A 12,371-nucleotide genomic window follows, 5' to 3' on the forward strand; every position below is an offset into this window, starting at 1 on the left:
GCCTCCGTTGCTGCGGATTTGAGTGCAATCCTGTTTCATTTTGTTTTATTTATTTATATTTATTTATATTTTGAAAGATTTATTTTTATTAATTGTATTTTTGTGGTTTTGTTCTGCTGAACAGACACTCTGCCACTGCTGCTGGCTCTCGCTGCTTCATTTTCGGGGGCAGCGGGCGGAACTGGCTGGGCTGGGAAGTTGAGTTTTTTGGTTCGTCAATTATCCATTTCTTTTTCTTTTTTTATTTTCTGGATCTTCTTTTTAAATTTAAAGTGGATCAAACCCAGCAGACGCTCTTAAACCCTTTCCAACGAGGGGCTACACGCGCGCCTTTCGCCGAGAATTCAGGGTCGAGGGTTTAGGGTTTAGGGTTTAGGGTTTAGGGTTTGTGCGTGTGCTGGCTAGATTTAAACGCTTTCGACTGCGAAGTCTCTTCTTGGTTTGAAATCAATTTGCTCTGTCCTCTCGAGGGCCCCACATCTCACGGCCACGCAGTCGCAGCTGGGGACCCAAACAATGTGTTGCACATCCTTGCCGCAGGTACCCTAAACCCTAAACCCTAAACCCTAAACCCTAAACCCTAAACCCTAAACCCTAAACCCTAGGTTCCAAGTTGTACTGCCGCTTCCCACGCCATTTTGCCCGCAACTTAGGCGCCGAACTTTGGAGCCTCATTTCTGTGGCATGAGCGCGTAGCCCTGCGCCCAAACCCCAAACCCTAAACCCTAAACCCTAAACCCTAAACCCTTTTTCGTGTTTGCGTTTCTCTGCTGCGGGCAGGGGACGGCAGCGGCGGCGAAGGCGCCATTTACCGGCTTGCTGCTGTTTGCAGCAGCTTAGACTTGGCAGGGCTGAGGCGGGCAGTGGGGGATTTGCAATTAGTGATTGGCGACAGCAAAGAAAGAAAAAATGAAGTTTTAAATGTAAATAAAACTTTAAAAGGAACTGTTGGAAAGGTTCGTGCTGCTGCTGCTGCTGCTGCTGAGAAGACTGCAGCAGCAGCAGCAGCTTGGGGCGCCGTGGAGGCCAAGGCCAAGGCCATGAAGCAGCAAGTTGCTGCTGCTCAAGACAGACTCGAAAAGCTGGAGGCGCAAGCAGCAGCAGCAGCAGCAGCAGCAGCACAACGCGAAAGTGCAGCAGCAAAGCAACTCCAAAACTTAGAACGCCAAGTTGACTTCCTCTTCGAAAAAGTAAACCATTTCGAGTCTCTTCTGGAAGCAGCAAAGAGACAGGACTCAAGTGATGAGGAGGAGGAGAGCGAATAGCTCACTCCAAACCCTAAACCCTAAACCCTAAACCCTAAACCCTAAACCCTAAACCCCGGAGCTGGTGAAATTTACCTCAGTCGAAGTGCAGTTTTGCTGCTGCTGAAAAGGCCCCGGAAACCAAAACAACTTTCTCTTTATCAACTTCTGTATCCCACCAAGGACTCAGCGCCGAGGGTTTAGGGTTTAGGGTTTAGGGTTTAGGGTTGCGCAGATGCTAGAAAATAACAAGTTGAAATTGAAAAAGAAGACAGTATAGGCGTAACCCTCGAAGTGTCTTGAGTCCTATATATGCAATTCCATTTATTTTTCTTTTTTATTATTTTATAATTGCTGCATTCCAACATTCATTGGCAAGGAATTGTACAAGTTCGCGTAGGCTGCAGCGCATGCAAGAGGCTCTCAGGAAAGCCCAGGATGTGCAGCGCCTACAGAATTGCATTTTGAAATTATTCCACTTTGTGCAGATTGCATGCAAATTGAATTTGTGGTTTGTTTGTTGAATTGGCTGCTGAATTGGTTGAATATTAGTAGTCAAAGAACAGAGCAGAAAGCGACGCATGGACCCTGTGCAGAACTGCGCCTCAAGAAGCGGGAAATATCCCGTGATCTCTTTCTTTTATTTGTCTAAAAGAATAAAAACATGAAATAAAAGAATAAAATAGAAACAGGATTTGAATTAAATGAAATTAGCAGCTGCTTTCTTCTCTCGAATCGACGCGTCGGAAGGCGAAACGCGCGTGTGCAGCCACATAGTCATTTCTGCGTCAATTTCTTCTCCCACATCTTCTGAATTGCTTTATTTTAGCAAATAATCTATTTTTATTCAAATAATTTTTATTTAATTCAATTAAGATAGTGGTTTTTGGCGGGATCAGCACGCGCGGGAAGCAGACCAGTGGCTCACCCGAACCGCAGCACAGAACATGCGAGAGTTGGAGCTCGATTTTCTCCTTCTCGCTTCGTTTCTGTTCCCCTTTTACTTCTTTTAAATTGTGTTTTATATTGTTTTATATTTAGTTCAACTTTAGGGGAGGATCAACTCGCAAAAGTTTGGCGAAGTTCCGTTTTTCCGCATTGGCTCTTACCGAGCAGCCTCGTTGCAGAATGATATTCAGCTCTTACTCACCTCAAGCAGCAAAGCTGGCCCCATACAATCTCTGAAGCTTTCAAAACGCAGCAGCAGCCCCGGCAGCAACTGCAGCAGCAGCAGCAGCAACAGCAGCACAAGCAGCGGTGTTCCCAGGAGCAGCAGCAGCAACACCAGCAAAGCCAGTAGCAGCAGCAAGAACGCGAGCAGCACCATCAGCAGCGGCAGCAGCAGCAGCAACACTAGCAACGCCAGCAGCAGGTGCAGCAACACCCTCAACGCCAGCAGCAGCAGCAGCAGCAGCAGCAGCAACTGCAGCAACACGAGCAGCAGCGTTGCAGCAGCAGGAGCTGCACCTTTCTTCTGCTGCAGCCCGCCGACTGATGCAGCGACCACCCGCCATTCCAGCCGCAGCAGCAACACCAACAGCAGCAGCAGCAGCAGCAGCAGCAGCAGCAGCAGCAGCAGCAGCAGCAGGTCGGGGTTCAAATGGGGGGTGCTGCTTCTGCTGCTGCACCTGAAGCCCCGCAGCCCGAGGAAAAATGGCTGCTGGAAAATGTGCTGTTTTTTGACCCCAAGAATGGCCCGGGAGGGGTGGGGGGTGAGGCAGCAGTTTTTGTCTTTGATTTAATTCATCTTTGGATTTAATTTCATCTTTTTAATTTCTTCTTTTTAATTTCCTTTTTAATTCCACTTCATCTTTTTAATTCACTTCCAGATTCTCAGACTTTCCAGGTGCTGCTGGAGGTCTTTAGCTCCCGCTGACGCCCTTTGGCCTCCCTAAACCCTAAACCCTAAACCCTAAACCCTAAACCCTAAACCCTAAACCCTAAACCCTAAACCCTAGCCCTAAACCCTAAACCCTAAACCCTACAAAACCCTAAACCCTAAACCCTAAACCCTAAACCCTAAACCCTAAACCCTAAACCCTAAACCCTAAACCGCAAACCCTAAACCCTAAACCCTAAACCCTAAACCCTAAACCCTAAACCCTAAACCCTAAGCTGACCACTGCCCTAAACCCTAAACCCTAAACCCTAAACCCTAAACCCTAAACCCTAAACCCTAAACCCTAAACCCTAAAGGTGTTTGTGGCAGTACGCTGCAGCATTCGTGTTGCTTCCAGCCCTTATATTCCCCTAAGGCGCCTCTTTTTTGTGTAGGGTGCCTGTGCTGTGTAGCTACCACAAAGGGTCTAGGGTTTAGGGTTTAGGGTTTAGGGTTTAGGGTTTAGGGTTTAGGGTGAAATAGGCCGTTGCTTGTGGGCTGAGGGGAGGGGAAGCAGCAGAGTGGCATGGCGAGAGCAGCAAGAGCAGCAGCTGCTGGGAGTTGTTGGAGTTGTTTTGAATGAAGTGCGCAGCAATTTGCTGTTTGCATGCAGCAGCAGCAGCAGCAGCAGCAGCAGCAGCAGGCCGCAGGGGCCCCACAGTGCGGCGGTTCACGCCGAGCCGCGCGAAGCTGCGGAACCGCAACTTTCGGGTGTACGTACACCTGCTGGGAAAGTCGCAAGAGTTCCTCCTCAAACTCCTCAATGATCCTTTTTGTTGCATTTTAGTTTGCGACAGAGCTGGCAAGGAACTCAAACAAATCTCCACGGCCAGCATCCGCTGCATCCAACGCAGAGACGTCGTGAGCCCTCGCTGCTGCTGCTGCTGCTGCTGCTTGCGCTGCTGCTGCTGCTGCTGCTTGCGCTGCTGCTGCTGCTGCTTGCGCTGCTGCTGCTGCTGCTGCTTACGCTGTTGCTGCTGCTGCTTACTCTGTTGTTTTTGCTTTTTATATAATTATGTGTTTGGAGTGTAGCTTTGATTACTGCAACACAAATTGCTGCGCCGCTCTTGCGCCCACTTCGTTGGGGTGTACAGACACTCCAATAAACTGGAAAACCGCTATTATATTTTTTGGAATTATATTTTTTGGCAATTATATTTTTTGCTAATTATATTTGTGCTTTGATTGCCTCTTTTGCATTTAAATTAACTCATTTGCATTATATTAATTTAAATGAATAAATAAATAGTTCTGAAATGCATGCAGACTTTTATTGTTTGAAATGCTGCAGTCTGCTGAGGTGTACGTACGGACCGACCGGGGAGAAACTGCTTCTCTTTCTTTCGACTTTGAAAACGAACAAGAGGCGGAATTGTTTGCAGAATATGTTTTGACTTTGTTTGGCATTCGGGTACTAATTAATTAATTAATTAATTAATTAATTAATTAATTAATTAATTAATTAATTAATTAACTAATTAGCATCTTCTGATTAATTAATTAATTAATTAATTAATAAATTAATTAATTAATTAATTAATTAATTAATTAATTAATTGAGCATCTTCTGATCAATTGATTAATTAATTAGTTAATTAGTTAATTAATTAATTAGTTAATTGGTTAATTAACTACTTAATTAACTTATTGATTAATTAATCAACAAATTAATTATAATTATTTTAATTAATTAATTAATTAATTAATTAGTCAGAAGATGCTTTGCATTTGATCTGCTGCCGAGCCTTTTCCAATTCCGCTGCTGCTTTCTGCCCGTTTTAAAGGCAGTTTTGCTTTTCAGGAAACTTGATAACATTGAAAAAGAAATAAAATAAAATAAATTTATTTCTAAATTATATTTCTAAATTATATTTCTAAATTATATTTCTAAATTATATTTCTAAATTATATTTCTAAATTATATTTCTGTTTAGTCTTTGCTGCTTTATGTCCGGCTTGCGGCTGCTCCTTCTGTCTCAGGTGCATTTCTTTGGGACGCAAAAAATCGGAAACGCGCGGCCGCGTACGGATCTAAACCCTAAACCCTAAACCCTAAACCCTAAACCCTAAACCCTAAACCCTAAACCCTAAACCCTAAACACAAAACCCTAAACCCTAAACCCTAAACCCTAAACCCTAAACCCTAAACCCTAAACCCTAAACCCTAAACCGCAAACCCTAAACCCTAAACCCTAAACCCTAAACCCTAAACCCTAAACCCTAAACCCTAAGCTGACCACTGCCCTAAACCCTAAACCCTAAACCCTAAACCCTAAACCCTAAACCCTAAACCCTAAACCCTAAACCCTAAAACCCTAAACCCTAAACCCTAAACCCTAAACCCTAAACCCTAAACCCTAAACCCTAAACCCTAAATACAAACCCTAAACCCTAAACCCTAAACCCTAAACCCTAAACCCTAAACCCTAAACCCTAAACCCTAAACCCCTAAACCCTAAACCCTAAACCCTAAACCCTAAACCCTAAACCCTAAACCCTAAACCCTAAACCCTAAATTAGGGTACCCTAAGCCCTAGGTTTTGTAGTGTGCTCCAAAGGGCTGTGCATGCTCTAGTTTGTTCGCATTTCGGCAGACAGTAGCTGAAGCAAATTGTTTTCCCGTGTTTGTGGCAGACTCTGCTGCTGATGCTGCTGCTACTGGTGCTGCTGCTGCTGCTGCTGCTGCTGCTGCTGCTGCTGTTGCTGCTGCGCAGTAGATCTAAGGGACCGGTCTGACTCGAGCGATGATTCCATCAAAAGCTACGAGCCCGAGGTTGCACCCAAAAGGCAAAATCGGTAAGCACTTCAAACTAGCTAGCTAGCTAGCTAGCTAGCTAGCTAGCTAGCCAGTTACACAGCGAGCTAGCCATTTCGCTAGCTGCTTCCACACATAGCCAGCTAGTCGGCTAGGAGGCGAGCTGGCGTGCTGGCTGGCTTCTTTTCTAGCTTGCTGCGGTGATAGACAACTGGCTAGCTAGCTAGCTAGCTAGCCTGCTAGCCAGCTAGCTAGCTAGCTAGCTAGCTAGCTAGGCAGGTGCTTAGCTAGGTAGCTGCTTGTTAGACACTGTGAGGTGCCAAAAACGCAAAAGTCTTGCGAAAGGCTCCAACTGATAATGCTAGGGTCCAAGGCTGAGGGTTTAGCGTCTAGGGTTTAGGGTTTAGGGTTTAGGGTTTAGGGTTTAGGGTTTGCGTGCAGGGCTCAGCGGAGGGCGCAGGCGCTGCAGGCGCGAACGGGCTGCCCCTTGCATGGGAATGAGCCTTGTCGCTGTGCAGTGGAGAGGCCTGCTGTGGACTTTTTGGTGGGGTTGGTGTTTATTGAAAAAGTGTTGAAGTTTTTTTTGTTTTTTTTTGCATGCATTTGCACAAAAAGGCATTTCTTTTTGCCTCTTTTCAGCCTTTGCTGCGCAGAAAGAATGTCCAGTTCAGCGAACTTCAACAAATAAAAATAAATGGCAATTTGTGGCTTTTTTGAACTCCAAGTGCATTTCTTTTTCCAGTTTTCTTTTCTGTGGTGGTGTTTATTTTTGTTCATTTCTTCAACTATGAATACATATAAATGCATTTTAATAAATGAATGTATAATATATATATAATGTATATATATATATTTCTTTTTAAGGAAACAAATGCAAATAAGTAAAAGCATATATGTGTATATTGCATTAGAGCCAGCGCCACACAAAGAATGGCTCTTTTGTTATTTATTATTATTTGTTTTTTATTTTTTTTCAGAAAAGAAATAAATATGAAACGGATTCTTCTTCGGATGAAGAATCTGAAATCAACGCCAGCCATTCCCTGAGATACCCAATAGCCATAGACGGGCCTTGCGAAGCAGGTATTTCTTATTTTTGAAAATAAAATTCATCATTTAATTCATTAAACAGAAAATGAATAAAAAGAATCTTCAGATTGGCATTTTAGCACTGCAAAGCAGGCAGATGGCCACAGCAGCAGCAGCTGCAGCGGCAGCTGCAGCAGCAGCTGCAGCAGCAGCTGCAGCGGCAGCTGCAGCAGCAGCAGCAGCAGCAGAAAGCTGCTTGTATAGGCATGCCTACTCGCAAGCCCATCATCTGTTTTACGTAAATCGTAAAGTTGCATGCGTACACACTTTAATGTACATTTGCATGCAATGCATGCAAATGCAGTGCGCATGCATTGCATTTGCATGCAGTGCAAAGTGCAGCAAAGTTGCATGCAAAAGTGCAGCAAAGTTGCATGCAAAGTGCAGCAAAGTTGCATGCAAAAAGTGCAGCAAAGTTGCATGCAAGTGCAGCAAAGTTGCATGCAAGTGCAGCAAAGTTGCATGCAAGTGCAGCAAAGTGCTGCGTGCTGCAGGCAAAGAGCTGCGGCTGAACGACTTGGGCGCTCGCGGCTACGGGCGAGTCAAAGCCAAAGTCGCCGAGTGGTTCGCAGCCGCCAGGCCCGGCAAAGACCCCGTCTTCCCCCCCGCCTGCGAGGCCGTCGGCCTCGCCTTTCGCCTCCACCACAGACACGTCCGCATGCATGCACGCATGCACATGCATGCATGCATGCATGCATGCATGCATGCATGCATGCGTGCATGCATGCATGCATGCATGTTCCTGCATGCAGACTTGCATGCATGCATGCGGCGCCTCCGCAGTGATGCAGCTGCGCATGCATGCATGCATGCATGCATGCATGTAGAGTGGTTCGATGCATGCATGCATGCATGCATGCATGCATGCATGCATGCATGCGCAGCAAGTTGTGTGCATGCGCGCAGCGCCTGCGTCGCCTCTTTGCCTTGCAGAGCTTTAGAGCTAATTATTTCCGCATTTATAATTTGAAATTAATTTGAAATTGATTTATTTTTTGCATTTTAATTTGAAATTAATTTGAAATTAATTTATTTTATTTTCTTTTTCAGGTTGGCAGGTATATCCAGCTGAGGGCCTCCCGGCGTCTGGACACCTCAAGTTCAAATCCCTTTGTCTATTCTTTGGCTCTCAAGGGCCCCGTAACTGTTGATGATGCAACTGCGAGGGATATGCTGCTTATTTTGACGCAAGTGAGAATTTAATTATTTAAATTATTTAAATAATTCAAATAAATAATTTAAATTATTTAAATTATTTTAATTTAAACCCAAGTTGGGGCTGTGGGGCGCGAAGCTGGAAAATATATATATATATATATATATATATATATATATATATATATATATATATATATATATTAAAATGCTATAATTTTAAATATATTTTAAAGAATATCTGCACCCACAAGTGCCAATTTGCATGCGCATGCAGCATTTTTTGTAAAGCATAAAATGCTTCTTTTCATTTGCTTAATTTGCTGCTCTTAGTTGCCTGCATGCAAATGATTTGCATGCGTTTTTAATAATTGAAAATGCCGATAAAAGGCCCCTTCATCTTCGTTTTGCTCCGTGGTGTTGCATGCAAGTGCATGCGAGTGCAAGTGCATGCAATATTAACCATTTAAACTAAAGAAAGCCTTTTTATTAACTCATGTTTGCCAAAATAATTTAATTTGCATTTATATTTTAATTGCAATTTACACTTTTGCCAGAATATGTGCATGCACGCGTGTTTGCAAAAGTTCAGGTTTCAGGGTTGAAGATCCAGGATGTAGAGCTTGGGCTGCAGGGTTTAGGGTTTAGGGTTTAGGGTTTATGGTTTAGGGTTTAGGGTTTAGGGTTTAGGGTTTAGGGTTTAGGGTTTTGCTGCTATGTTTGCAGCGCGAAGTGAGCTATGAAGTCACTTGCAAGGGCGCAGACCTGCAGCTGCTTTTCGGGCTTTCCCCAGCGGCCTTGGGGTCTTCGCCGTTTTTCGATTTGACTCTGACTTTGACTCGAGAGGTGCATTTTTGCGAAAATAAATCCAAATAAATCTTTTAAAGTTCCAAAATAAAACAAAATAAATCATTTAAAGCAATAAAGGCTTTAAATGGTACTTTTTGATCCAGAAATAAATGCAAACTGAGCCATTCAAGTTCTCACGGCGGGGCTAATGCATGCAAAAAGCATGCATTTGCCCACTCCCCTGCTTGCTTGTTTGCTGCTGTGCAGCATCTCGAAATTAGTTAATTTAAAAGTGTCTTTTAATGTTTTTTATTCTCTTTTTGAATGAAACTTCTGCATGCACTTCAACAGATTTGTTTGAATGAAGACTTTGTTGCATTTGCATGCGACTTTGAGCACTTTTTGCCTTCTCGTGATGGCCCGACCCCCGCATGCAGCCAAATGAGAATAAGAGCTTCTAATGGATATATTCTGCATGCGCATGCATGCGCATGCATGCGCATGCATGTTTGTGCATGCACATGCATGCTTGTGCATGCTTGTGCATGCGCATGCATGCACATGCATGTTTGTGCATGCGCATGCATGCGCATGCATGCGCATGCATGCGCATGCATGCGCATGCATGCAAAGAAGCCTCTTTGCATGCGCCTTCGTCTACATGAACATGTCTTCAGGCTTGTCTGTGCATCCATGGAAAACAAGAAATAAATTAAATTGAAGAGCAGCACAAAAGACTCAACATTTCCATTTTGTTCTGCGTATTGGGGTGTATAGACAGCTGGAAAGCTCAATTCAAGTTCCAATTCCGAATTGCAAAAACTGAATTTGAACTTCGGTGATTTGCAGGCGCTGCTCTTGTCAGTTTCCGTGCCTTCTGCGGAAACTCCAGTGGCTTTGCAAATAAATTATAATTCTTTTTTCGTTTCTTTGTTGAAAGAAGAAGAATTAGACGAAAGAGAAGAAGAACTCAAACTCCGCCTCCACGTGCCTTTCTTCAGGTCGGCTGCTGCGCATGCAGCGGCAAAGCTGCTGCCGAAACAGCCGCCAACTTCAACCAATTCGTTTTTAATTTGTTCTTAAATTTAATTTAATTCATTTTTAATGTCAATATATATATATATATATATATATTGATATAAATATATACATATACATATATATATATATATATTATATTTCTTTGTCTTTCTTGGGACTTTTCTTTTTGTTGCTTCCAAAGTTGATAAATGGTTTATTAAATAAACACTTTTTGTCAAAACGTCGATTGCACTCAATCGTACAAGTCTCTTGTAGGAAAATGCACGTATATATATATATATACATATATGATGTATATACATTTATATACATGTATATATATTATACATACATGTAAATGCATATAGATACATATAATATATATATATACATATATATATACATATATATAAATATATATATATATATATATACATATGTGCACATACATGTAATTATTAATGTATACATATATACACATAGTATATATATATAATATATATATATATATATATATATATATATACACGAAATGTATATACGTGGAACTATGCGCCTATATATATGAGCACACGTACGCATATCTTAAAGTAATTCTAAAAATTGCGCACAGCATATGTACAAATTTTATCTGTATACATATACATGTATATATATATATATTTGTACATATTACAGATATACATGCATTACATATATATATATATTTGCACATATTATAAATATACATATATTACATATATATATATATATATATATATATATATACTGTTAAATATAAATACATGAAACTATAAGTCTGTGTAGGCCTATGTAGACGCATGTGCCAGTAAAAGTTGCTGTTTAGATTTTTTAAAGTTGGATTTTAGATTTTCTTCTTTTGAACTTGTTTGCAAGATTTGTTTGTGGAGTGTCTGTACACTGTTACTGCGTTACTGAGTTTGAATGCATGCGGACAAATGCATATCTTTATACTTCACTCATATATATATATATTTTAGATTTTCTTCTTTTGAACTTGTTTGCAAGATTTGTTTGTGGAGTGTCTGTACACTGTTACTGCGTTACTGAGTTTGAATGCATGCGGACAAATGCATATCTTTATACTTCACTCATATATATATATATTAGATTTTCTTCTTTTGAACTTGTTTGCAAGATTTGTTTGTGGAGTGTCTGTACACTGTTACTGCGTTACTGAGTTTGAATGCATGCGGACAAATGCATATCTTTATACTTCACTCATATATATATATAAGTGTCTGTACACTGTTACTGCGTTACTGAGTTTGAATGCATGCGGACAAATGCATATCTTTATACTTCACTCATATATATATATATATATATATATATATATATATATATATATGATTTGTTTGTGGAGTGTCTGTACACTGTTACTGCGTTACTGAGTTTGAATGCATGCGGACAAATGCATATCTTTATACTTCACTCATATATATATATATATATATATATATATATATATATATATATATTTATAAGTGTATAAAAATATTTATATTTTTAAATACATATAAATATATATATTTACAAATACATACAAATATATATATGTTTTATCTGCTAGTGTACACCGCGGGGTGTATGTACATGTAAACCGTGGGGTGTATGTACAGCACAAATATCTGCCCATCTGCGCCTTTTTGCGGACTTTCACTTCAGACATTTATGCAAATATGTATTGTTATGTAATATGTATAAAAGGATAATACATTTAAATATATATATTATATTTATAATATGTATATATATATATATATTATATATATATAATATATATATATATGTATATATATATATATATATATATATATTTAGTGTTTGCTTTGGCTTTGCTGCTGCAGTCCTTTGAAGAACATTTTTCAAGTTTCGACTGCGGAGGTTTCGCTGCCTTCGGAAGCGGCTTTGCGGGCAGTTTACCACACAGTTTGCTTCCACAGACTGCAGCGGGGCAAAGGGGTGAGTTTAAAAATAAAGAAGTTAAAATAAAAATAAAAAAGTTTAAGTTTTTGAAGCATTTGGGGCTTCTTCTTTTAATTAAATACCAATGTTTTTGTATTTAAAGGTGGGTTTTGGCTGTTTTACACTTTTGTTTAGCAAGCCATTAATGCACAAATGCATGCACTGTTTATATATATATATATATATATATGGGGGAGTTTGAAAAGAAGTGAAAGGCTTTTGAAGCTTAAGTGCAGAAGTCGCTGTTTCCAGGGGTGTACGTACACCTGAGGTGGGCAGCTGCATGCGCGCCATTTCGGTGGCCCAGCTGTCCATACACACAAAATGTATCTTTTACATGAATAAAAATGAGCAAAAATCATTTATTTATATATAATATATATGCATGCATATATATATATATATATATATATATATATATATATATATATATATATATATATATATATAT

General features: G+C 40.6%; 2 protein-coding genes across 2 annotated transcripts in view; both read left to right on the forward strand.

The window, feature by feature from the left end:
* Positions 1–1,265, forward strand: part of ENH_00064800 (Kelch motif domain-containing protein , related) — a gene marked incomplete at both ends in the record, with an annotated part of 3,102 nt that extends 1,837 nt beyond the window's left edge. Inside the window, 3 exons of the mRNA XM_013577297.1 lie at positions 125–210; positions 406–540; positions 781–1,265. Of these exons, the coding sequence (XP_013432751.1) occupies positions 125–210; positions 406–540; positions 781–1,265 (706 nt within the window). The remainder of the gene's footprint in view (positions 1–124; positions 211–405; positions 541–780) is intronic.
* A 1,579-nt stretch (positions 1,266–2,844) lies between these two features.
* ENH_00064810 (hypothetical protein, conserved) lies at positions 2,845–8,865 on the forward strand (the record flags this gene model as incomplete). The annotated part of the gene is made up of 5 exons (XM_013577298.1): positions 2,845–2,956; positions 5,838–5,919; positions 6,320–6,422; positions 6,856–6,961; positions 8,849–8,865. 5 exons carry the CDS (start codon positions 2,845–2,847, stop codon positions 8,863–8,865), a joined length of 420 nt encoding a protein of 139 aa, XP_013432752.1.
* Between the last annotated feature and the right edge of the window lie 3,506 nt (positions 8,866–12,371).

This window comes from Eimeria necatrix, genomic scaffold, assembly GCF_000499385.1.
Source record: "Eimeria necatrix Houghton genomic scaffold, Enh_scaff595, whole genome shotgun sequence".
NCBI classification, from domain to species: domain Eukaryota; phylum Apicomplexa; class Conoidasida; order Eucoccidiorida; family Eimeriidae; genus Eimeria; species Eimeria necatrix.